Source organism: Panthera leo, chromosome B3 (genome assembly GCF_018350215.1).
Source record: "Panthera leo isolate Ple1 chromosome B3, P.leo_Ple1_pat1.1, whole genome shotgun sequence".
In the NCBI taxonomy this organism is placed as follows: Eukaryota; Metazoa; Chordata; class Mammalia; order Carnivora; family Felidae; genus Panthera; species Panthera leo.
In genome coordinates, this window is record NC_056684.1 from 119,103,520 (window position 1) to 119,130,805 (window position 27,286).

The window sequence follows — 27,286 nt, forward strand, 5'->3', positions numbered from 1 at the left end:
AATGACACCAAGATTACTTCCCCAATAAGGCCAGGGCCCTGAGGTCTGGTTTTCTGCCATGCTTACCTTTGGTTGGAAAAGAATTGGTACCACGTGCCCCTCCCCTCCAAACTTTTTGACAGGCAGTATTTTTGTCTGCCATGCCAGCCCACTTCGGGGAGGGTGGGGAGGGGGAGAGGAGGCGTGGAAATAAATGTGACTGTATACAAACCAGAAGGCTATACGCATCACTTAACAGTGGTTACCGCTGGATGGCAGGTGAATTATCTCTCTCGTGCTTTTTATTTCCAAATTTTCTATGCTGAGTTTCTTACACAGTAAAACGACAAATTCATGTTTAAAAGACTGATGAAAACAGACACCCTCTGCTCTTGCCAAACTGGTTTCTTGTTCAGGAGGTGGGCACAAGCACCTGTCAGGCACCATGGCCCTGCCCGGCATCAGGGACGGCGGTCAGGGAAGGACGGAGGCGCGAGAAGAGCTGGGACAGGCCAGGGCTCTGTGCGCACGTTCTACCTGGCGCTGGGAGCTTCTGAAAGAATTACTGGGAAAATGCAAAAACATTTCCAAATCTTTCCTTTCCTTCCCCACCTCCAGTCTGAGCCCTGAGTCGCCACTTAAAGAAGAGTCACTCGCTACATAACCCTTTTTGGTATTTATTTCCTGTACAAAATATTTACAGTCTCACTACAGCTGCCTGGCCCCTTTGCCTGGCCTGACGGACCTGCAGCAGGGCTTGGTCTCTAGAAAACATGCTGATGCTCTCCCTGGTGTTCACTTGCTGCTTGACTTCCCTCAAAGACACTAAAAGGCCAGTCGTTCAGCCCGCCTCCCCCAAGTACCTGGGCCACAAGGGCATCAACAAAAGAACTGGCCAAAAGAAGAAACACGAAAGTAAAAATTGCCCGAGAAGTAACACATATTCCCCCTTCTCTCTGACATGTACCTTTTTCTCCCATATTGACTAGTACCAGAGCAAGATTAGAAAAAAGAGAAAAGGAAAAGGCCAAACAGAGCAAAGATACTTCTGAACAGACTTGGGAGAGGGAGTACCCTGAAGAGTAGAAAACCACAACAGTATCAAAGGGTTTTGTTACACAAAGACCCTGGGGCCGAGGCCCACCACAGGCACGCAAGCGGCCGCAGCCAGCCGCGGTGGCACCCAGGATGCTCTGAAAAGTGCTATGACTGGAGCTTAAAATGACAGATCTAGCCAAGAAAATCAAATCGAGCTCCAGCAGCAGTCTCTGGAGGGCCACGGAGGGGAGAATGCAGAGTCCAGAAGAGGATCAACTGCCAAGGACAGCAGAACCAGCCCACGTACCCCCAGCTGGAAGCCCCCCTCCAGGCCCGAGGGGCAACGTCGCCTTGTCCAGGGTGATGACGAAACTCGCCTGCATGTGTCCCATGGGAAGACACTGGGGCGAGCAGCAGCACCTTGTCCTGGTCCCTGAGGAGAGCAGTGACCGTGTGGCATGGAGGACCCTGTGGGTGTCGAGGCCCTGACGCTGGATCCCAGACCCCAAGAATGAGTGAGGTCGGCACCCATGCCAAGGACAAATGACGACTGCGAAAGAGTGAGGTCAGGCAGCAGCGGGAGCAGCTCGGGAGGGCTTGTTCCTTGTGATCCCTGGGAACGGGAGGGCTCAGACATGCTTCCGCGAGGCCAGGGCATTGCCATAAGTCCTGCCTCATCTCTGGCCTCTGTACTTGCTGGTTTTGGCAGTAAGGATGGCTTGTAATATTCTCAGAGTTGAATGCCCCGTTGAGAAGGGTAGCTTGCAGCAAAGCCTTCTTAAACACAGAAATTTGGAGAGTTGATGAGAGTTTGAGTCTTGAAGATGTGTGTATTCAAACTGTAATGAGAAAGGATGGTGTGATCTTCCAAGAGACAGCTGCAGGTTCTCTTCAGTCATCGTGTAACCGAACCTACTAGATCGTCCTCCCTCCACTGGGACTCCTGCTGGCAACTGACAGAGTGAAGTCACTGAGCAGCTGGCTGTTTGTTGTTTGACACAGCTCTTCTATGTATGTTCCTTGTGCCCTGACCCCAAGGACCTGTGATTGAGCCACAGGTCCCTTTTCCCTTGCCTCAGTGCTGCCAGAGAAAACCAAGCAAAGAGAGAACCAGGCATCATTAGCATGCTATTCTTACTGTCTCAATCCCTTGCTACAAAATTTTCTTCCGTAGAAAGCTAAAGAATCCCAAGCTCTTAGCCGACTGAATAAGTTGAAGGTAAGTGGCCAGGCCCAGCCACACCTCAGTGTAAAGAACAAACTCAGGGACAAACGTCAGTAGTCTTCAAGCCAGCCATGTGCCTAGACGTGTCCCAGGCCCTAAGGGAAAATCATATTCGGCACTGGAAGCTATAGCCCAGCTATCTTTCACATTCTTGGGTCTGTTTTTCTCACTGGCTCAAACTCAAAAAAAAGCGTAGAGAGTTCTTTATGGATTAATGATCGTTTCCAGAAATGCCTTCAGGGAAAAAGCTCCTTTTCCAGTTCTGACACCACACAAAAAAAAATCCTTTTGTGCTATCAGTCCCCATTAGAGGTAGTCCAGTACCATGGCCTGAGCCTGCCATTGTGCAGAGGGACAAAAATGAAGACTGCTCATGTGGCTCATGTGGGCCCCTTCCTCGAGGTGCTTCTCCCGGCTCCTGGTGAGAAGAGGCAATCACCATGCCCACAAGAGGGACTCACATCACCTCAGGTCAAGTAGTGAGGGCTGCAGAGGGGATCTCTCAGGGACACCAGCAGAGGAGGCTGAGCAAGGCGGAGGCCAGCCTTCTAAGAAAGCTGAGCCCTTTGTGTAATCTTCCTCAGCTACTGAAGCAGCTCCTGCCACTGAGATCTTCTAAGAACCAAATGAAGTTACGGCAGCACGGTCCTCCTCTCGTGACTGAGTGAGCAGCTCACATGACACACCGTGCCCAAGTGGCCTGTGGGAGAGATGTGTAGGGAGCAGCAAGGGAAGGATCCAGCTCACAGATGACCAAATACTCCAGCTACTGGGGAGCATGCAGCAGCTTCTGGCCGATGGTTCCGTGTACGTTACGTGGATGTCTGGGTCAGTGTTATCACGCTGTTACGTGCACCCAGGTGCTCCGGAAAGCACAGGGCCAGGTGGATGGCAGGAGGGCGGTCAGAGCATGCCAAAGCCCTCGCAGCCCTCACTGATGGCCAGCTGCAGCATCCTGTGCACCTCTTCGTACGAGTCATACGTGGGGAGGCACAGCTGGTTAAAACTGGAAGGGCAAGGGGAGAAGGGATTAACTCACACTGCCAGAAGCACTGGCAGGGGCTGGGACGACCCTCCCCCGTGAGCGTGCACTGGACGGTCTGGTACCCACCACGTGTGTGCAGTCGGGAGCGTGCTGTGGGTCGGAGCAGCAATAATCTGGAATGAGGGACAGAGGGCAGCGAAACCTCCGGGTGGTAGCTGAGAGGAGCCTGTTGTGAACTGTAGCAGCCGAGCCAACTCCTCCTGGGTCAGACTGGAAACCACAGTCCAGAACCATCTCATGACCTGCCAGAGAGAGAGAGCACAAGGTGGGGTCACACACAAGTGTGCAGCCTAGGATCTGACCCCTGGGGAGAGAACAGGATACTCTGAAGTGGGCGACAAGGGTAGCAATGGTTACAGTCGACAACCTCTTTAGGAATTTCTGTTGTCACACAGTCAGCAGGGTGGTCGTTGATTGCCTGGTTCTATTCCTTTGCATTTCTCACGCACGACTCCTGTGGCAGGCAGCACAACAGCCCGAGGGACCAGGGCTCCCTTCTGCCTGGACAACCACCTGTCTCTCCCTCATGTGTCATTTTTTCCCAGTCGATACGTCTGCCTCTCTGACTCCTGGATACTTCTCTTCTGAAAGCTTTTCCTTGTAACAGGGCACAAATCCAATGAAAGGAAGTTTGGCCCACTTACCTTTTCTCTGAAATGCCATGAGCCGCCAACGACCACTGCGTGGGCTTTGAAGTCAGACACACTGATGTCCCCAGTCCCACACATCAGCAGCTGGAGAAGATAGTCAGGTGTTACCAGGACAGTCAGGGGACAAAGACACAACATAAGGTCAAAATTGCCTGTGTTAACATGCAAAATATGGAATAAAGAAAACACCAGGAAAAAGACCATAAGGTGAGATCATAATGCCAGAACTCTGCTTTAGGAAAATTAATTATAACAGGCCAATGGTTCCTAACCAGCGTGGTAAAAATCACACAGCTTTTTAAAAAAATATGTAGATGCCCAAAGCCTTACCCCAGACCTACGGAAGCAAAATCTCCAGGAATGGGTTAGGAACTTGTGTATTTTGAAAAAGTTTCCTGTTACTGATGTGCACCCCTAATTAAGAACTACTGGGTGATCAGTCGATTCAACATCTGACTCTTGATTTTGGCTCAGGTCATGATCCCAAGGCCGTGGGATCGAGCCCTGTGTCAGGCTCGGCACTGGGTTCGTAGTCTGCTTAAGATTCTCTCTCTCCCTCTGCCCTACTCACACAAGCTCTCTCTCTCTAAAAAAATAAAATAAAAAGGCATACAGAATAAGAACTGCTTTCTTGTTTAAAAAAAAAAACAAACTACTGCTGTAGACTATTCTGAATTGAAACAAAGGACAAAAAAAGAACCAAGTGTTTACTGAGTCTGCTTTGGAGAGAGCCTAGGAACACCAGGAAGAAAAGGCAGGCCCGTTCCCTCTGATGAAAAGTCCCAGCTCCTATGAATATTTCAGATGGCCTTTTCTGTTTCCCTTCTTTTGTGGATTGGGATCCATCCTTCTTTTGTGGACTGAACTTTTACTACCTTCCCTTTAGCCCGGCCTCTACTTGATCAGATAAATTAAAAAGTATACCAAAAAAATGAGAACATTAATGACTTCAGAGGCCTAAACATCTTGTTGATATCCTAATTTGGTTCAGGCACCAGCATGTGATTTAGCAGACTGTGAGTACTTACTCAATAGTTATAAAAAATGATACATCTTGGGGCGCCTGGGTGGCTCAGTCCGTTAAGCGTCCAACTTCGGCCCAGGTCATGATCTCGTGGTTCATCAGTCAGAGCCGCACGTCAGCCTGTATGCTGACAGCTCAGAGCCTGGAGCCTGCTTTGGATTCTGTATCTCCCTCTCTCTCTGCCCCTCCCCAGTCTGCACTGTCTCTCTCTGTCTCTGTCTCAAAAATCAATAAATGTTTAAAAAAAAAAAAAAGATACATCCTAATCAAGAGACCAGAAATGCCCAAATTAAACCTGAGGAGCCTTGCCTCCTTCAAGAAGAACCTGCTAAGCTAATGAGTGCGAGTAGAGTGCCGAGTAACTGGAAGAGACTGTGTCCTTCCTTCCTACTCACTTTTAAACGTTGTTACAAATGCCATGCTTCATGGTAAAACAAAATAACACCAGTAGCTAGCTATTCCTCAGCCCCCAAAATAAACAGCACTAGATGATAATCTACGGGAAACTTTAGGCTGAGAGATGGAGCGTTCATTTTGTTTGAATTTCATGTATGAAGGTACAAATGTGATGAAAATTGCACCCGGCTTTAATTCTTGTTCTTGAAGCCAATTCAGTTAATAAGAATAAACACTCTATAAGACCACGTGAAACTACTCTTTTGTTTTCTCATTTTTGAAGAATTTCCTCCTTACAGGCAACAGTTTGCAAAAACACACTCTTCATAAAAGCTGTGTGAAGTGGGAACTGATAAGTTGCCTTGTATGTATCATCTGTGAGCAACAAATAAGTAACCAACTGATTTTATTTTTTGCCCACAAGTTCTATTTTGATAATTACAGAATGGCATTCACCATCTTATAGCATTTTTCGGTTGTTACAGGATCTGAATAAGAATATATTAACTATGTAGCGTTGTGACCCCAAGCTTTGAAATATGTCACATCTTTTGGTTTGTCTCCTTCCCTGGGACATAGCTCCATGATGGCAGGGGCTTTGTCTTATTCACTGCTAGTTCTCTAATGCTTCAAATGTCCAAAGGACGTTTGTGTAAGTGTCTCATACAGGAGACAATAAATAGTCTCTGAACAAAATATTCTATTATTCCCTAAAATCAACTTTAAATGTCATGGGATTTACAAGGACTGCACACAATACCAATGTTCTTTACTATTCAACCAGTTATCAATAATATTTGATGAATAAATGACTATTAATTATTACTCTTCAAGGGTAATCAGCTACAGTTTCTACTTTTCACATTCTAATGTTCTGAAAGCTGGAGAAAGGGTAAATGCATGGGAGGGTCACAAAAGGGAAACCAACTCTAGAACGAAGGACCTCCCCACCTCATCTCATAAGAGAAGACACAACAAGCTGGTTCCTGCGTGCACACTCAAATACCCAGTCAAGAATGGGGGTCTGCAATTGCAAGCACTTACTTCAAGCTCGTTTTCATCAAAAATGGCCAAAAGGTTCTCAGGGACCAACTCATTCAGACCTGAAACAAAGTAGCCAAGTTAAAGCCAGACCCACGTTGTGGATACAGGGATTTTTATCTCAAGACCAAGAACAGACAGGCTCTCACCTTTTAAGAAGTGTTCCACCTCCTCTTTCACTTGACTGGCCAGTCGGTATTGGGCCAGTAGATTTAAATAGAAGATTTTATTCGCATTAGTGACTGGGGTTTGAGCTCCACCTGTCATGAGCTCTACCACCTGAAAGAAGAGGCAAAAGAGACGGGGGAGGCTGTGGCTGGGAGTTGACGACACTCAGCCGCTATGTCCCATAAACACAGCATTAACGAACTCCATCACAGCAACGGGCGTCTGCTGCACCCTCAACCTCACAACACACCTGGTTTCATATACTTACTAAGCTTCAGCGGTCCTACCACAGCACATTCTACTAGCTACTAGGGTATCGGAGTGAGTCTTCTCTGACCTGGTCAACTAGTGGGGACGGAACAGGAAGATATTACGGTTCCTTGTCAGCAAGAGCCTCACGTCTCTATGATCCCAAATTAAGCCCCTACTGACCTTTGGGACACTGCCGTCCCCCCAAAGCTACTTATGCAGTGACACTTCATTATCACTAAGTTCTTTTTCTACTGGAAAGGAGGAGTGGGTAGGATATATGCGTACATGTGTCTTTCGCTCCATTAAATGGGCCAAGATCATCAACCTTGGGATGCAATGTCCTGATATGGTTGCCACTAGCCTCACGTGCTTACATTAATGACAATGAAATAAAGTGAAAAATTCAGTTATTTGGTGGATAACAAGCCACATGCTGGGTGTCCAAAAGACAGCCCAGATAAAGAACATTTCCATTATTGCGGAAAGCTCCATTTGACAGCCCTGCTGTAGAGCAGGCTGGGAACCATGGGACCCAAGGCTTTGGTTCTCTTTCTCACCTTATCCAATTGACCTGATTTATTATATTTCTCTTCTGCAAAGACCAGCTCCATCTCACTCATGTCATTGTTGAGGATGAAGCAAACTTTAGATTTGTAGAATTCTGGGTCATCTGTTTCAAAGTACTGAGAAGACAGAAAGACAACAGAACATGACTACTCGTACCCAGAAAGGCAATTTGTAACTGCTTGGAACCACTTACCCCTCCCCCCTTAAGAACAATGAGCGCAGAGTGGAGGAATTCCAGAATTAATGGCCAGGAGCCTTGGTAAAAACACATACCTAAGACATTACCTTATAATGCATACGTAGGCCTATGATCTGGGCCAAAAAAGAGCGGGTGAATCGAGCTCGGACCAATTGCTTGTAGGCTCCTCCTAGAGAGGACTCATAGAGACACTTGCCCACCAACCGCCCTGCAAACTCATACACCTTCAAGCGCAGATGAGCAGGGCGATTAGGATTGGGATGTACCTGTGAAAGAAAGAGATTAAAAGGCTCTGGGGCACTTGAGTGGCTCAGTTAGTTAAGCTTCTGACCCTGACTCGGGTCATGATCTCACAGTTCACGAGTTCTGGCCCCACATCAGGCTCGCTGCTGCTGTCCACCCAGAGCCACTTCAGATCCTCTGTCCCCCACCCCCACCCTCTGCCCCTCCTGAGTTTATGCGCTTGCTCTCTCTCTCTCCCTCCCTCTCAAAAACAAATATTAAAAAAATAAATAAACAAAGGCTCTGGGCCATTTTTCTTCAAGCCTGGTTCTGGAAAGACCCTCCCCAACAACTCCATCCCAAGGAAGCAAGAATTTCAGTATTAGAATCAAAGAGTTGTCTAAATGCCATTAGTTGTTTGGTAACTAACATGAGTAATTTAGACTGACTGGAAGATAGAGGGCAAAGATAGACTTATAGTAAATAGAAGAATCTTACGTTAAGTCTGTGGTCCCTGGCTGAGTATGGAAGTTAACCAATGGATGATGGGAGGTCTTTTCCCTAAACCCGAAATTCTTTCAAACGAAGTCTACTTCTCTACTGTTTATACCTCTGCCTAGTCAAAGATCTAGTTCAAAAGTCAATGGCCTTAGGTATGTTTTGAGAAAAGTGGCTTAATCATTGTAATAGTAATTAGTAGAACGGCCACTGCACTAAAATACTTCTTAGTCAAATACTCATCGTCTGCATTTTCTCTTATTTGGCACTTGAAATAATAAAGGCAAAGAGGAGGGAGGCAATCTAATTGGTTCATACTGTAAGTATCGAGATTAAGAACAAGACACAGGTTGTCAGATTTCCAGGACAGTTGCATGATCTCAAACCCTCGTTGGAGTTACATATTGTGATGCAATCGACATTTGCCACCCGCCCACAGGGAAGTCGCAAACTCACTAATGCTTGGTTGTTGTCACTGAATCGGGTGAAGAGCTGATTGGTGGTATCAAATAATGCTTTGCAGATTAGCTCGAACCATTCCCGGCGAGGCCCTCCCCAGTCCAGAGCTGAAAGGTATAATAAAAATAAAAAGGGACTCTGGCCTACCATCTCTTGTTACTTGTGTTCCTTTATTCATCATTCAACACTCTCCACCTTCCTTCCATTCCACTACGTGAGCGTTTCCCCATTCCAACCCACATAAACTGCGGGCTTTTTTTTTTTTTGGAAACCCCATCCCTTTCTGTAGGATTAAAGGACTCAAGATATTTTGTTCACTGAGTAATGCCCCCTAGTATGGAAACACGGGAGATCAGAGATCCCAGGAAAATGAATATGAGGGGCACGTGGGTGGCTCGGTAGGTTAAGTGTCCAACTCTTGATCTGGGTCATGATCGCACCGCTCATGGGATGGAGCCCCGCATGGGGCTCTACTTGGGATTCTCTACTCCCTTCTCTCTGCCACCCCCCATCTCTCCCTCTCCCTCTCTCTCTCTCTCTCAAAATAAATAAACTTAAAAAGGAAAAGAATACGAAATTTTAAAACTGACCTTCTTCGTCTTGGAAAACCACTTCAAAGTTCTTGCTCCAATCTGAGATGGAGAAATTCCGAGTAGCTTTCAGAGACTGAAAAGCAGTGAAGGGAAGGAAACTGTCAGAAGACTGGCTGGCATCTCTTGGGTGTTCAACACAAAAACACAAGAACAATGCCATTGTCCCTGTAACCATTAGTACTTGGAGGAGAGACAGTACTCAGATGTAAGCTTTAACCATGCCATCTTATTATTTAAAATGCACAGATCTCCGGAAGAAACTTAAGATTTTAAAAAACAACCTAATTCATCTTTATACCATTGCTTTGTTGGGAGGTTTTGAAGCTTTTTTTTTTTTAATGCTCATTTTATTAATTAGAAAACTCTTACATGGAGAAATAAAAAGGACTCAAATTAGTAAGCTGTCAGCAAGAGAACCAAGGAGTCCTGGTTTTCAAGTACAGTGTTCACTAGAAATCTTTATCCACAGGCTATGTTCAGACAGGGAGCCATGCCACACAGGGAATGTGGCTGAGAAAAGGGGTTTCCAGTCACACCTGCCAGAGCCAAACATCACAAACACTTTCTGGACAGGGACCAAACCTTCTCATTCTTGAGGAATGCAAGAATTATGCCAGTGTCTGTGCAGTGGAGACAGACACACATCAGGTGCTCCTTTTCCATCAGACCAGAGTGACAACAAAAGTCATTTCCTTTTAATCCAACAAGAGCTCTTCTATTCCAGGGATTCAAGAATAAGAACTTTCTTCTGTCAACCACTACTTCTACCTTCTCCCCACACAAGTTCCAGGAGATGGTTCAGGAACAAGTTCGGTACAGATTATAAAGCCGACGTGTCAACAAGTCTCTCCCCTGAATAACAGGTCTTGAACAAATCTACTCCAAACTCAGTACATAATCAAACAAAGAGAAGAGCAGTTTTTAACAGAGATGTTTAAAGAGAAGGGAAATTGGGGTTTCAACCTGCAGAACACAACCAAACACCAAAGAGGTTTCTAGTTGCAAAATCCTGACAACTGACAACGGAAATGAAACTTTACGCACCGATTCCAACAACGTGTGTCTGCTGACCTTCAGGGTGACTTTGGAATGTGGTCTTTTCATATGCACCTGCCGAAGCTCTCGCTGGAAAAAGTTCACCTTGTCCTGAAAGGTCTCGGAGCCTCCTGAGGAGCAAGAAGATCCATCATGATCACAGCCTCATCTCAAGACACCTGTGCAGTCCACACCACACCTTCAGACGCCCAGCGTGGCTGGGGTCACTGCCTTCCCTGTCAGAATCCCTGTCCAATCTTACCTATATTCTTATGGAGAGAGCGGATGAAAGTGGCTGCTAGAATGTTCCTCTCCTTACAGCTGAGCTCCACGGGCGGCTGAATGCCATCATCTACCACCAGTGTCAGGAGCTTATGAACGGGGTCGGGGCCGAGGTATGAAAACTAACAAAGGACAAAAGAAAAGGTTTAGTATAAAACCCTCAAATCCAGCAAAAACTTTCCCTATCCCTAACCTTCAGTACCAACCAACAAATAAGTTAAGCCTGTTTTCTCGAAGTGAGTACCTACTAGGAGTGTATCACTGTGTTTTTCATCTCCGTGCTCTACAATCCAATCTTATGTTAAATTAACGGAGTCACAGAGACTGCCTTTAGTGAGGATCGCAGGTTAACAATACAGACCTCCTAACATAAAATATAAGAAGGGTGTACTCTTGAAACCAATATTGCGCTGTATGTTAACTAACGAGAATTTAAACAAATAAAAAAAACTATCAAGGTTATTATAGGTAAATGTGTGTGTGTGTGTGTGTGTGTGTGTATGTGTGTACATATACATATAGAAACACACATACACTGTTGAAGGCAGGAAGGATATACAAATACCTGATGAGGTTGGGCAAACTGGCTGGAGGAAAGCAATTTGCCTTTAGATTCCAAAAGCTTGGAAAGTTAAAACAAATGTTTTTAATAAACGAGAATGCTGATTCTAAAAGAGTTAGCTTTAGCATGTTGGAAAACCAAGCTTGGGCCAGAACTGCCAACACCTTCTCCATTAACTTAGTCTCGGGGCAAAAGAGAACTGTTGAAGAATTCTGATTTGCTACCAATTCTTGTTTCTTTAGGCATGTGTCTTTCTAGAACTTCTGTATCCTTCATGCCATGTCGTGAGGACAAAAGACGACCCTTTCTTTATTCGGCAATGAATTCCGTGTGCACAGTAAGAACTTCCAGAAACACCAAAAGCCCTTCTAGGAATAAACGAAAGGCTGAAACATTCCAGAATTGAAGCCTGCTCAGCATAAACCAAATGTAAGGTTCAACTTACTTTTGTTCCTGGGCATACTCGGAAGGTATAAAGGCGCCAGGGAATGATTTTCAGGTAGAACTCCTTCACTGAGAATTGCTGGAGGGACAACATACAGAAAAGGAAGTGAGTGATAAATAAAAAGGGTCTATCTGGGTACTGTAATTAAAAAACCAGAGTCCCTACCTCCATTCCTCATAACCCTTTCCCTCTAGGGACAAAGAGGATACTTTTTTAGTACTAAAATAAAATAAATAACATCAATTCTATCTTAAAACAGGCAAATTGAAAATATTACTCTGACAATGCAATTTCACACAGAGACATTTCATAATCTTCCTATTCAAGTCTTACTACCAGTTCTAAATGTCTGAGATCTGATTTTCACTTTATGAGTAAACATTTTACCTAGAAACAATCAAAATCTCCTTCTGTTCAGCTGAGTGCTGCTCAGACTTCCTCAATGGACAGGAGATACCTGTGGCCCCTACCCACTGCTTTATCTCTATTAGAATGGTAACCAGGGGGGCCCCTGAGTGGCTCAGTCGATTAAGCATCCGACTTCGGCTCAGGTCATGATCTCACAGTTCGTGAGTTTGAGCCCCGCGTCTGGCTCTGGGCTGACAGCTCAGAGCCCAGAGCCTGCTTCAGATTCTGTGTCTCCCTCTGTCTGCTCTGCCCCTCTGCTGCTTGCACTCTGTCTCTCGCATTGTCTCAAAAATAAATAAACATTAAAAAAAAAAAAGAATGGTACCCAGGATTTGCCACGGGAGGCCAGGTGGGGGATGGGAGGGTAAAGGTGGTCATGTGGTTGCAAACAAAAAAGCGCATAAAAATAGGTGAGAATAAAGAAGGGTCTCTTTATACCATTATAAAAAAGAAAAAGACAAAACCAATCACTTTTAATCTAAAAAAAACCTGTTATCTAAATGTACAGATCTGGCTTTTTCTTGATTTAAAACAAACTCTTCATTAAGAAAATTTCAAACACATGCTAAAGAAGAGAAAATGGTATGATGAACCCATCATCAGCTTTAACAATTACCACCTCGTGGTCAAACTAGCTTCATCTGTACCTCACCTTGGCCCTCATTCCCACTCCCCTAGTTCAAAGCAGGACAAGCTTTTAATGACACTTAGCAAAGTCTGAAGTAGAAAGGAATTGGGACTCAGTTTTGGTTATGAGATTAAAGGGATAGAATGGGATGTTTCAAAAGCTCAGTTTTCCGAGGTATGAATGAATAAGCAAAATACAAATACTCAAAAGAAAATCCTAACACAAAGTGCCTCTTAGCTCAGGGGCCTTGGGAAGTTCACCTCCCTGCCTCTGCCAAGATTTCTGTGTTCCAATCTTGTAGCCTGAGAGAGACATGCATTTATTGTGGTTTCATGAATCCAAGAATGAAAGATCAAATTGTTTCAAAACAGCAGAAGGGGCCAACAGTAATTTTTATACTAGTGAAAAATGTTTAATGGTCAAAAGTAGCTTTCTTTAAAACTCTAAGAGCCATTCCTTGAAACACCTTCCCAGAAGCAATCAAAGGACAGAACACCTCAGGTGCTCTAAAGCACCAAGGTACACAGACCTTCTAGACAGAGTCTTAATCCAGTCCAGTCCAAACATGTGCAGCAAAATGGGGGGGGGGGGGGGCGCAATCTTCTGCTCAAGCTTAAGTAGCCTCTCTTGGTATCCCAGAAAACCTACAAGTCAAAGATCTTGCCCTGACTCTCACACTAATGCTTTGTGGTTTTATTACCGATCGCCAAATATATGCACGTTTAGGCAAGGGGATTTTGGGACAAGAGCGAGCGGTCCAACCTTTGGGGACACGTAGCAGTACACCTTCTTCGGTTTCTTCAGCTTCTCAGGGGTCTGGCACTCAGAGGGTGAGTCTTCATCTTCCTCCTCCATGGCTGTGGAAGGCCGGCGCTGGGAGGAGCTTGTGTGCATGGGGGGAAGGTGCCAAGGTGTGCTGGTACAGTTGGTGGCATTATAAAGATAAGCCTCAAAGTAAATGCTCACTCCCGAGGTGGACACGTTGCGTTCGACAATATTCTTCTCATTCTCTGAAGCAGTAACAAGGAACAAGGTTGTAAAGTAGGAGACGTGGGAGAAAAGGAAAGACCTGTCACTAGACCTTTAGTCCAGAGGACTCTAAGCCAAGTGTGGCTCAGATGGCAAATGTTTGTGAGGTTGGTCAGAAGAACGCAGACAACACAAAGAACAAGTGGCCTGGGACCAGGGCTAAATCAGAGCTTTTCTTTCAACTCACCACTTAGGACAATGATGTCAAATTCACCATTATTGATTGGCTGATTTTGGTATGAAATGCAGGCATGGAAGCAGCCACGAGAATGCAGGGTGAGTCGCAAGAACACCTGGCAGGTCTGCCTGTTGGAGGTCACAGACTTCTCAAACGAGACACCAGAGCTCTCTTCTTCTTGAGGACCGAGCTACAAGAGGAAAACCGAGCACCAGTGAACATAGAAAATTTGCCCTAGTGCATGGCAGTTTACTCTTTACAAAGAACTTTCCTATTACAAGTTAATCTAAGCCTCATAATTACTAATGGGATTGGGCACTGTCAGATGAAGGAAGGACAGTACAGAAGTCAAGGTGGAGATGAGAGGAAGTGAATCAGTAAGGGTGAGAATGACAGAAAAGGAGCACACAGAGAAGGGAAGCTGCTTACCTCATGAATGGACAAACTGTAATTGTGCTCATCTCTCAAGGACGCGGAATTGTTGGTAGGGTTGTCGTACTCATCTCGGGGCACTATTTGAAGGGTGTGTGGCTGTCCACAGGTCAATACAAGAGTAGAAAAATGGCACACTATTTTGGTCTTGGAAGGAACCACCATTCCTGAAACAGACAATGGAATCTAATCCTTAGCGGGCAGCTTATCAGAGCACAAAGATCTCTTCAATCAGTGAGTCCCAGAGAGCTGGGTCCTGCCCAATTCTTAGGGATAAACACCACCATGAAGAGGATGAGAAAAAGAAAGAAAAAGATTAAGTCAAATGAACCCGGGAACTCATTTTCACAAATTTCTAACCACTGCTGCACTAGAGAAAAGGACTCACAGGAAACAGAACTGAAAGCTACATTGTGTCTACAGTCTCACTGGGAACCTACAAGTGAGGCAGGCCTCAGAAATTGGCGCTAAACAACGGCAAAACAAAGAAACAAAAAAACTCAGAAATGCTTAGGTGGAAATCTAAGAACACATGTACATGTAGTATGTTGAAAACTAAAAAATGCTAGTGAAAGAAATGAAAAGGTCCACATAAAGTCAGAGGTCACCAAGTTCGTGAACTAGAAAACTCAACATAGTAAAAATGTCAATCCTCTCCAAATGATATTCATGTTTAATATCATTCCTATCAAAATCTCACCAAGAGTTTTGGTAGATATGGCAAATATTGTTCTAAAATTTATATGGAGAGGAGTTAAGATGGCGGAGAAGTAGGGGGACTGGGATTTCCCTCATCCCTCAAACACAGCTGTTTTGAGGTCAGAACACTTGGAACACCCAGGAATACAGGCTGCAGAGTCATAGAAAAATCTCCGCAAGTGGACAGAGCAGCTTGACGGGACAGAGGTTTGTGTATGAGAATTGGGAGAGATAAAATGGGCAGTGCAGGAATGGAGGGGAGGCAACCCCTTCTGTGGAGAGACAAAAGGGAGAGAAAGGCTACGGAAGTATGATATTGTGTTTGGACAAGAGAAAACCCTCTCCAGACCACGGACTGGGGGACGAGAAATACAGAGAGTGCCAGTGTCTACTTTGCAAACAGCCATAGGAGCTGAAGATCAGGGTTTCCAAGGGTGTGTGACTTTCTCTGTACCGGAGCCGCTGCCCAGTGCACATGCCTGGCGGGGAAGGGAGTCAGCCCCTGGGCGCAGTAGTGATCTCAGGGGCACATTGGGAGAGGACAGTCCCCTCCCTCGAGTACCACGGTTCGAGGATTTATTGCCCCCACAAAGGATAAAAGATCTTGCAGGAACTGGCCAGCCAGAGGCCCTTTGTCAGATGGGTGGAGTGGCGTTACCCTAGAACCAGGTCTGTGTGGTGCGGATCCTTTAAGATTTTTGAATCTAAGGGTTTTGAATACTAGCCTAACGCCTGGGAGGCCCAGGACAAGCCCTGGTCCAGGGAGGAGGGACTGGGGCGTCTCCATTTTTCTCCCCATCACCAAAACAGTGGGGCTTCAGGGAACAGGACAGCGGCCCCCAGTGGAGGCGATGCACTGACCAAACCCTGCCCCTCCGTACCTGGTAACTGCTTATCTACTGGAGCGGGACTGACACTGACCAAACCAGAGTGACACTGACAGAGCCAGACGGCCTCTCCTGCAGACCAGCGTAGCCACCGGTCCCAGGCCCCAAAAGACAACTGTCCTGCAGTTTTGTATGTTAGTCTGTTGGGTTTTCTTTTCTTTCCTTCTTTTTCTTTCTATCCTCTTTTTTCCCCCCCTTTGGAATCAGGCTCATAGTTTCTGATTTGATTTTTGGTCAATTCCTACTTATATAATATATATAAATACATAATATATATATTATGTCTATATATTACATATAGACACATATAAAATACAATATACATATGTACATATATGTCTTTTCCTTTCTTTCTCTGCTTTGGTTGTTTGTTTAATCAGGCATTTTCACTCTATTCTTTTTACACACTTTCTGTATCTCTTTCTTTATTTTCTTCTCTCTCTCTGGATCAAGCCGTATAGTTTCTTTGATTCTCTGCCTGGTCTTTTTTTTTTTTTTTGGCCCCTTTCGTTGTTCTCTTTGTTTGGGATAAAGTTCCCCCACCTTTCCTTTTTTCCAGGGTTGCTTCAACGAACATGCCAAAGCACACCTGGTGGAAGGTCCAAACAATCCACCACTATGAGCAGTGGGGATAGAGCAGCCAAATACACAACAACAGAGTGCACACAACACACTCCGGAAACAGTTCCTGAAGTGCTAGACCCTGGACAGCGTATGACCCGTTTTTAATACTGCACTCACAGATATGGGACACATAACAAGCTATTAAAACACGTACATGACAGGGGTGCCTGGGTGGCTCAGTAAGTTAAGCATCCAACCTTGGCTCAGATCATGATCTTGCGGTTCATGAGTTCAAGCCCTGCATCGCAGGCTCTGTGCTGACAGCTGAGAGCCTGGAGGAGCCTACTTCAGATTCTGTCTCCGTCTCTCTCTGCCCCTCCCCGACGCATGCTCTGTCTCTCTCCCTCTCTCTCTCTCAAAAATAAAAATAAACACATAAAAATAAATAAAACACGTACAAGACAGAAACCTGACCAAAATGACAAAATGGAAGAATTCTCCACAAAAGGAATTCCAAGAAGAAATGCCAGCCAGAGAATTGCTCAAAACAGATATAAACTATATATATGAACAAGAATTTAGAATAACAGTCATAAGACTAATAGCTGGGCTTGAAAAAAAACACAGAAGAGGAAAATACATTGCAATCCAGGCCTATCTCAAGAAGCAAGAACGATCCCAAATACATCACCTAACCTCAAACCTAAAGGAACCAGAAAGGCAGCAGCAAAGAAAGCCCAAAGCTAGCAGAAGAAGACAAATAATAAAGATTAGAGCTGAAATAAACAATACAGAATCCAAAAAAACAATAGGTCAATGAATCTAAGAGCTGGTTTCTTGAATGAATAAACAAAATTGATGAACCCCTAGCCAGACTTCTCAAAAAGAAAAAAGAGAGGACCCAAATTGATAAAATCACAAATGAAAGAGGAGAGATCACAACCAACACCACAAAAATACAACAAATTATTAGAGAATACTATGGAAAATTATATGCCAAAAAACTGGACAATCTGGAAGAAATGGACAAATTCCTAGACACCCACACACTACCAAAACTCAAAAGTGAAGAAACAGAAAATCTGAAGACCAATAACCAGCAAAGAAATGGAATCGATTATCAAAAATCTCCCAACATATCAGAGTCCTGGGCCAGATGGCTTCCCAGGGAACTTCTACCAGACATTTAAAGCAGACTTAATACCTATTCTTTTCAAGTTGTTCCAAAAAACAGAAATGGAAGGAAAGCTTCCAGACTCTTTCTATGAAGCCAGCATTACCTTGATTCCATAACCAGACAAAGACCCCACTAAAAAGGAGAATTACAGGCCAATATCCCTGATGAACCTGGATGCAAAAATTCTCAACAAGACACTAGCAAATTGAATTCAACAGTATATTAAATGAATTATTCGCCATGATGAAGTGGGATTCATTCCTGGGCTGCTGGGCTGATTCAATATTCACAAATCAATCAACATGATACATCACATTAACAGAAAAAGGGTAAGAACCATATGATTCTGCCAATAGATGCAGAAAAAAGCATTTGACAAAATACAGCATCCTTTCTTAACAAAAACCCTCAAGAAAGTCAAGATACAAGGAACATATCTTAACATCATAAAAGCCATATATATGAAAGGCCCACAGCTAATATCATCCTCAATGGGGAAAAACTGAGAGCTTTCTGCCTGAGATCATGAACACGACAGGGATGTCCACTCTCACCACTGTTGTTTAACATAGTATTGGAAGTCCTAGCCTCATCAATCAGACAACAAAACAAAATAAAAGGCATCCAAATTGGCAAAGAAGAATCAAACTTTCAGGGGCGCCAGGGTGGCTCAGTTGGTTGAGCGTCCGACTTCGGCTCAGGTCATGATATCGCTGTCCATGAGTTCAAGCCCCGCGTTGGGCTCTGTGCTGACAGCTCCGAGCCTGGAGCCTGTTTCAGATTCTGTGTCTCCCTCTCTCTCTGCCCTTCCCATGCTCATGCTCATGCTCTGTCTCTCTGTCTCTCTGTCTCTCTCTCTCTCTCTGCAAAAATAAACTTAAAAAAAATAAAAAAAGAAGAAGAATCAAACTTTCACTTTTCACAGATGACATGATACTCCACATGGAAAACCTGAAAGACTTCACAAAAAAAAACTGCTAGAACTGATACATCAATTCAGCAAAGTCACAGGATATAAAATCAGTGTACAGAAATCAGTTGCATTTCTATACACCAATAATGAAGCAACAGAAAGAGAGATCAAGGAATCAATCCCATTTGCAATTGCACCAAGGACCATAAAATGCTTAGGAAATAAACCTAACCAAGGGGGTAAAAAAAAATCTGTATGCTGAAAACTAAAGAAAGCTTATGAAAGAAACTGAAGATGACACAAAGAAATGGAAAAGCATCCCATGTTCATAGATTAGAAGAACAAATATTGTTAAAATGTTGATACTAGCAAAGCAATCTACACATTCAATGCAATCCCCATCAAAATAGCACCAGCAGCCTGGGTGGCGCAGTCGGTTAAGCGTCCGACTTCAGCCAGGTCACGATCTCGCGGTCCGTGAGTTCGAGCCCCGCGTCAGGCTCTGGGCTGATGGCTCGGAGCCTGGAGCCTGTTTCTGATTCTGTGTCTCCCTCTCTCTCTGCCCCTCCCCCGTTCATGCTCTGTCTCTCTCTGTCCCAAAAATAAAATAAAAAATTAAAAAAAAAAAAAAAAAAAATAGCACCAGCATTCTTCACAGAGCTAGAACAAACAATCCTAAAATTTGTATGGAACCACAAAAGGCCCTGACTAGCCATAATGTTGGAAAAGAAAACCAAAGCTGGAGGCGTCACAATCCCAAACTTTAGCTTGTATTACAAAGTTGTATCATCAAGACAGAATGGTATTGGTACAAAAACAGACACAAAGACCAATGGAATAGACTAGAGAACCCAGAAATGGACGCACAAATATATGGCCAACTAATCTTTGACAAAGCAGGAAAGAATATCCAATGGGAAAAAGACAGTCTCTTTAGCAAATGGTGCTGGGAGAACTGGACAGCAACATGCAGAAGAATGAAGCTGTATCATTTTCTTACACCATACACAAAAATAAATTCAAAATGGATGAAAGACCTAAATGTGAGACAGGAAACCATCAAAATCTTACAGGAGAAAACAGGCAACAACCTCTTTGACCTCAGTCAAGGCAACTTCTTACTTGACATGTCTCCAAAGGCAAGGGAAATAAAAGCAAAAATGAACTATAGGGACCTCATCATGATAAAAAGCTTCTGCACAGCAAAGGAAACAATCAAAACTAAAAAGCAACCAATGGAATGGGAGAAGATATTTGCAAATGACATATCGGATAAAGGGCTAATATCAAAAATCTACAAAGAACACCCGAAAAAACAAATAATCCAGTGAAGAAATGGGCAGAAGACATGAATAGACACTTTTCCAAAGAAGATATCCAGATGGCAAACAGACACATGAAAAAATACTGAACATCACTCATCATCAGGGAAATACAAATCAAAACCACACTGAAATACCACCTCACACCAGTCAGAGTGGCTACAAGTAACAACTCAGGAAACAACAGATGCTGGTGAGGATGTGGAGAAAGGGGAACCCTCTTGCACTGTTGGTGGGAATGCAAACTGGTGCAGCCACTCTGGAAAACAGTGTGGAATTCCTCAAAAAACTAAAAATAGAATTACCCTACGACTCAGCAATAGCACTACTAGGAATTTATCTAAAGGATATAGGAATGCTGATTCGTAGGGGCACATGTACCCCAATGTTCACAGCAGTGCTATCAACAATAGCCAAATTACGGACAAGAGCCCAAATGTCCACTGACTGATGAATGGATAAAGAAGACGTGGTATATATACAGTGGAATACTACTTGGCAATGAAAAAGAATGAAATCTTGCCATTTGCAACAACGTGGATGGAACTAGAGGGTATCATGCTAAATGAAATAAGTCAGAGAAAGACAGATATCATATGATTTCACTTACATGTGGAATTTGAGAAACTTAACAGAAGACCATAGGGGAAGGGAAGGAAAAATAAGACACAAATAGAGAGGAAGGCAAACCATGAGAGACTCTTAAATACAAAGAACAAACTGAGGGTTGACGGGGGTGGGGGGTAGAGGGGATGGGGAAAATGGGTGATGGGCACGGAGGAGGGCACTTGTTGGGATGAGCACTGGGTGCTGTATGTAAGTGATGAATCACAGGAATCTAGCCCTGAAGCCACAACTACACTGTATGTTAGCTAACTTGCCAATAAATAAATAAATAAAAATGAACAATAAATAAAATACTCAGGTAAATGACCTCCCCCCAAAATAAAACAAAATAAAATTTATATGAAAAGAGAAAGGATCTAGAGTAGCTAAAATAATTCTGAAAAAGAGTAAAGCAGGAAGAGTCAGTTTACACGATTTCAGGATTCAGTATGTATCTACAGTAATCCAGACTCTGTAGTACTGGTGGGAGGACAGACCCATAGATCAATGGAACATAACAGAAAACCCAGAAATAGACCCCTACAAATATGCCCAACCACTCTAACGAAGGTACAAAAAAAGGGCAATGTTACAGGGAAAAGATGGTCTTTTCAACAAATGGTGCTGGAACAACTAGACATCTAGAAGAAAAACAAAAACAAAAACAAAACCTTTACACAGTATACAAAAATTAACTAAAAATGGATCAAGGCCTTATATATAAAATGTAAAGCTAGGAAATCTTTAGGCAAAAAAACAGGAGGAAACCTTTGGGATCTAGAACTAATCAAAGAGTTCTCAGATACCTAAAGTATGACCCTTAAAAGAAAAAAATGAATAAAGTGACTTCATCAAAATTAAAACCTTTGCTTTGTGAAAAACCATGCTAAGGGGATGAAAAGAAAAAGCTAAAGATTGATAGGAACATATTTGCAAACTACGTATGTAACAGAGGACTCATCTGTAGAATATATGAAGAACTCTCAAAACTCAATAGTAAAAAACAAAAGCATCTGATTAGAAAATGGGCAAAGACACTTCACCAAAGAGGGGAAACGGCAAATGAGCACATGAAAAGACGTTCAACATCATTAACCATTAGAGAAATGCAAACTAAAACCACCACACCCTTAACAGAATGGCTAAAATTAAAAAATTAAAAAAACAGTGACAATATCAAATGCTAGCGAGAATGTGAAGAAACTGGATTGTTCATGCATTGCTGGTGGGAGTATAAAATGCTCCAGACACTGTGGAAAAGAGTTTGGCAGTTTCTTAAAAATACTAAGCGTGTAACTACCATACAACTCAGCCGTTGCATTCCTGAGCATTTACACCAAAGAAATGACCACTCATGTTCACACAAAACCTCTACATGAATTCTCATAGGTTTATTCATAATAACCCCAAACTGAAAACCACCCAGATGTCCTTCGACTGGGGAACAGTTAAACAAACTGTGGCACATTCACACCATGGATGACAACTCCGCAATAAAAAGGAGCCAACTGTTGATACATGCAACAACTTGGATGAATATCCAGAGAATTATATTACATTCTGGAAGTGACAAAATTACACAAATGGGCTGCCAGGGGTTAAGAAACAGGTAGGTGGATAGGGGCGCCTCAGTGGCTCAATTGGTTAGGCATCCAACTCTCAGTTTCAGCTCAGGTCATGATCTTTGCAGTTCATGGGTTCGAGCCCCATGTTGACGGTGCAGAGCCTGCTTGGGATTCTCTCTCTTAAAAAAAATAAACTTAAGGGAAAAAAAAAAAAAACACAGGTGGGTGGGGGAGGGAAAACAGGTGTGGCTATAAGGCAACATGAAGGATCCTTGTGGTGACTGTATCAATGTCCGTAACCTGGCTGTGATACCGTACTTTAGTTTTCTAAGATGTTACTACCATTGGGGGAAAATGGGTCAAGGATACACCAGATCTCTTGGTATTATTTCTTACAATGGCAGGAGAATCTACAATTATCTAAAAACAGAGTTTCATTTAAATTTAAAAAATAAAAGAACTGAGACATATTGTAAGGATATGAACTGTTCCCTGGTGGCAAGGGGATGGGGTGATGATAATTCATGGGGAAAGGAGTCTGTGAGTCACTGAAGTAAAGGGGGAGATACATGGGGATGGAGATGGCTTGGGAGCCACCTTGTCCGCAGCCTTCTTCCTTTACAAGAGAAAGAAAACTGAGGACCAGTCAAGCAAAAATACACAAATCTTAAGCCCTTCTTGTTATGGTTTGACTCCAAAAGGTTCCCAAACTCCTCTCATTTCTGTGGATACCAACTTGGCCAGTACTTAATGACACCCTCAAAAGGAAGCCAAGGCAGGGCACAAAGAGCAGACAGGATCTTAACACACTACACAGATTCGTTGCAGAATCAGAAGTCAGAGATTACACCTTCCGGCTTCAAAGTCAGTGAGCATCTATTATCTGGCATAAAGGATATGGGTGGGGAAGATAGAGGTCTCAATTCTTATATACCAGCAGCTAGGGCAGACACTTTGCCATGAGAAGTAAAACACATATTGGTAGCAAGGGTGGAATTAGGTTGAGGTGCTTTTACTTGAAAAGATTTCAAACATTAGAAAAATTTACCTTTTGTCTCTTCTGGCACCCTTGCCTCCTAAGAACTTACTAGGCTGATGACCCAGCAATTCTACTTTTAGAGAAATAAAACCATATGTCCACACAAAAACTTGTACATAAAGGTTCACACCAGAATTACTCACAACTGCCAAAAGCAAAAACAACCTAAATGTCCATCAGCTGGTGAATGGATACATAAAATGTGGTATATCCATACAATGGAATGTCATTTAGCAATAAAAAGAAATAAAGTACTGATTCATGCTATAGCATGGATAAACTTTAAAAATATCATGCCAAGAGAGAGGCAGTCACAAATGGCCACATATTGTATGATTACACTTATATAAAATGTCTGGAGTAGGCAAACCTACAGAATAAATAAATGATTACTTAGGGATGGGGGGTTGGGGAAAATGGGGAGTGACTGTTAATGGGTGCTGAATTCTTTCTTGGGTGATGAAAATGCTCTAAAATGGACTGCAGTGATGGTTGTGCAACTCTAAATTGTTAAAACCACTTATCTGTATATTTTAACTGGATGGATTATGTGCCACAATCCATGTAGATGGGAAAGCGTTTTTTAATTTTTTTTTTATTATTTTTTTAATTTTTATTTATTTATTTTTTTTTAATGTTTATTTATTTTTGAGACAGAGCATGAACGGGGGAGGGTCAGAGAGAGAGGGAGACACAGAATCGGAAGCAGGCTCCAGGCTCTGAGCCATCAATCAGCCCAGAGCCCGACGCAGGGCTCGAACTCACGGAGTATGAGATCGTGACCTGAGCTGAAGTCGGACGCTTAACCGACTGAGCCACCCAGGCGCCCCGAAAGCGTTTTTTTTTTAAAAAGACAGAAAGCAGAAAGAAAACCGAAGGAAGGGATGGCAAAAGAGAAATAGCAAAAAAAAAAAAAAAGAACAAACATACCAGGCTGAAAAATCTTGTAGTAGGGACTGTAGGCCACGTTTAATCCACCAAGCTTTACTGAGATTTCGTAACGCCCAGCCCTGCGCACAGTGAAGGCCACCTTGACCACATTGGAACTGGGCTCCTGGAGCACTTCCTGGGTCACTGGAATTTCCACGGCCAGCTCAACATGAGAGATGTGAACTCTCAGTCCCACAGGCCGGTGTGCAGGAAAAGGCTGCCCGTTCTTGTAGAATAACTGCAATGAGGAGAGAGGGCACTCGTTAGTGAGCAGGAAGAGAGAACTCTGACCCACCTGACTGGAGAGGGGGTGGGGCAGGGAGGAGGTAGCTGGCAAATCCCAGTACCCACTCATTCCTACTGTGCTGCTCACAGGCACAGAGAGAAACACCACACCTCAAAGAAAACCATTAAATCATGAACAGATTCTTAACTTGTTCAGAAGGCAGGGATAAAATATACATTTTATTTTCAACTTGACATTTCTGAATGCATTTCAACTGGACATTTCTGAACCACAAATGCTGCCTCCTCAGTATAAGCAGCCCTTTTCATTATATTATCAGCGCTAAACTGAATGTAAAGGTAAGTCAGCGGATACCAGTGGCACGGAGTGAGCTAAAGCACCAGGCAGGGCTGGGGGGAGGGGGGGCGCAGGCTATCAAGCCAAGCAGAATGCTGCAGGGGAGAAGTCATCACAGGGGGTGGCAAACTTTTCTGTAAAGGCCAGACAGTAAATATTTTGGCTTTGTGGGTCATACACAGCTACTCCACTCAACTGTGGTTAACTACTCAAGTGTAAAAGCAGCCGCAGGCAATACGGGAAGATGGATGGGTGTGGCTGTGCTCTAATAAAATTACATTTGCAGAAACAAGAGGCCGGCCTGATTTGGCCCTCAGGCCATAGTTTGCCAACCCCCAGTCTAGAACACCTATTCCTTCGGTAATAGTTTTCTTGTTTTGAAAAAGTAACATTAAGTTTTCAACATCTTCAAAGCTAAGCACCTACAAGACCAAAATGATAGAGAAATTTGTGACCCTTCAGATATTAACACTTCCCAAGTCCCTGGGAGGGGCTGAAAAACAAGGAAAAAATGTTAACATTCCAGGCCAGCACCACCAACAGGATGAACTGGGCTCTGGAAAGCAAGTGATTCAGAAAACCCAATGGGTATGGAGACAGAAACATTCCCTTACATGCACTCGGAAGGCCATGCTGTGGCCCACCTCATAGGGGTCCTTCCAATCCCAGGAGACTTTGCAAGACCGGGGATCCAGGTAATTTCCCCGCACGTAGTCATAAATAGTCCGGTCCCCTCTGCGCTCACGGTCCTCATTCTGGAGGAAGCTGACTACACGTGCGGCAAGCTCAAAGAGGAACTTAATTGTGAAGAAGAACGCAACCACAGACACTGTGATTCCACCTATGTAAAAGAGAGAACACACATACCTCCTGCCAGTTACAGCCTCTCATTGTGGAAAAGACCGGCCAACTTTCAAAAAGTAAAAGAAGTTAGGATGCGATACAAGACTTCCAAGGAAACACTGTACTGGGTCACTACCTCTGTGGGTGAAGAGAGGAACTTCTACATCAGGGGTCAGAAATTACAGGCCAAATCCCATCCATTGCTTGTTTTTGTAAATAAAGTTCTATTAGAACACAGCCCCACCTATTCATTTACCTATTGTCTAGGGCTGCCCTAGCCCTAAACCAGCAGAATTCAGTAGTGGTGCAGAGCCTGTACGACCTGGGAAACCAAAATATTTACTCTTTGGCGCTTTACGGGAAAAGTGCCAACCCTTGTTCTATACCGTGGGCCACATAAAATGCCCACCCCCTACATTCCTGCCTATGCTAGGCCCTCACAGAAGCAGTAAAACGAATGTGAATTCTAGTCCCTCCATTTGGATGTCTTCCCCTCTTTTGTCCACTTAGCAAAAGCCCTCCCCAGTCCTCACCTGAGTTAGGGGTTCCCTCTTCTGGGCCCCCTCAAACTCCTGTATATTCACCTATTATAGCTTTTCTCCCCTTGAGCATCTTCCCCTTCATCTTATGAGCTTCCTGAAGGCAATTTTTGCCTTATCCGACTTTGACTCGGCAGGAAACAGTATGTGGCATGGACCAGAATTACTCAATAAATATTTCCCAAATGAATGAATTCCACTGCCAACTCTGTGAAGGTACATTCTGGCGTGAACAGAAATATTTCTAAGTCTATTTTCAAGGGGAAAGGGGGTAGACGGGGAGGCAAAAAGGATGTAAGCAGCCCTAACAAAAATAATAAAGAGCTCCTTCCACAACATACCAATAACGTAAAACATCAGGTCCCTTCAGTGCCGCCAGACAGCCGAGGATCACAGCTGCAGCTGCAAAAGAAAACTTGTTTAGTGTTCTCTCCAATTCTTCCTTACAGCCATCTCAGAGAGAGACAAAGAACACAGGGCTTGAGTCAACTGACTCTGGCCTTACTGTGTCCCTGTCCTCTCTCTCTCCAGTTTGACAGGTGCCCTATGACAAATTTCAGCGAAATGGTGACTACATCATTTCTCCTAAAGACTTCCAATCTACGACCACCCTAGGAATACCACAAACAGCCACTTGCTTTATTGCTAATTACAAAATGCAATAACATGGCTTTCATCTTCTTAGATCCAGGGCCCCAAGACAGTTTCCCTCCCCCATGCAAAGTAGTGCTAATTAACACAAGCAAAGAGGATAATGGAGTCACTTTCCCCTTCTATTTGCCTTCTGGAAGTAATTCATCTAAGTAGAAATAGTTATATCAAATGTGGATTTTTAAAAGCAAGTATTATTATCATCATGCTGGCATTATGTAATTAAAGTGAACCACCGGTCATCCCAATAAGAAGCAGCGGGCATGTAAGAGAAGTCACTTTTGCTGTTACCAATCAGACAACAGGTCCCATGGAAGATGAGCTCAGCAGAAAGGCCAAGGACGGGAACAAAAGGAGGAGATTTTGTTTATCCTAAGTGATGCCTGTCAAGGTCAGAACAATTCAAACAGGGGCCAGGGTTCAAGGGGACACTTTCACTGTTACTAAACTTATTTCCAGAATAAGACATCAATCTTCATCACTCGTTTGAACCACCCAAGGTATTGCCAAGAAAAAATGCCATGTACACTGACAGTGGTATCGATCGCTGAGTTTTGACCTTAGTAGAACCTGTAAAAGCTCTCCATTCTGTAATGCAGTGAATTCATTCAAG

At 43.8% G+C, this 27,286-nt stretch overlaps 1 protein-coding gene across 5 annotated transcripts in view; it reads right to left on the minus strand.

The window, feature by feature from the left end:
• Positions 1-254: 254 nt before the first annotated feature.
• The window catches only part of AREL1 (apoptosis resistant E3 ubiquitin protein ligase 1), a 48,174-nt gene continuing 21,142 nt past the window's right edge, over positions 255-27,286 (minus strand). For 4 of the 5 annotated variants that reach the window (XM_042943800.1, XM_042943797.1, XM_042943799.1 and 1 more), the window contains exons 3-20: positions 26,364-26,424; positions 25,255-25,481; positions 24,058-24,295; positions 14,353-14,522; positions 13,933-14,113; positions 13,479-13,726; positions 11,681-11,758; positions 10,654-10,795; positions 10,401-10,522; positions 9,354-9,429; positions 8,761-8,870; positions 7,671-7,850; positions 7,376-7,501; positions 6,548-6,677; positions 6,402-6,460; positions 3,932-4,021; positions 3,354-3,529; positions 255-3,248 (exon numbers count right to left, since the gene is read on the minus strand). In XM_042943800.1, the coding sequence (XP_042799734.1) occupies positions 3,146-3,248; positions 3,354-3,529; positions 3,932-4,021; positions 6,402-6,460; positions 6,548-6,677; positions 7,376-7,501; positions 7,671-7,850; positions 8,761-8,870; positions 9,354-9,429; positions 10,401-10,522; positions 10,654-10,795; positions 11,681-11,758; positions 13,479-13,726; positions 13,933-14,113; positions 14,353-14,522; positions 24,058-24,295; positions 25,255-25,481; positions 26,364-26,379 (2,472 nt within the window). In that variant the 5' untranslated portion in view covers positions 26,380-26,424 and the 3' untranslated portion in view covers positions 255-3,145. The remainder of the gene's footprint in view (positions 3,249-3,353; positions 3,530-3,931; positions 4,022-6,401; positions 6,461-6,547; positions 6,678-7,375; positions 7,502-7,670; positions 7,851-8,760; positions 8,871-9,353; positions 9,430-10,400; positions 10,523-10,653; positions 10,796-11,680; positions 11,759-13,478; positions 13,727-13,932; positions 14,114-14,352; positions 14,523-24,057; positions 24,296-25,254; positions 25,482-26,363; positions 26,425-27,286) is intronic. The other variant, XM_042943802.1, reaches the window with a different exon arrangement.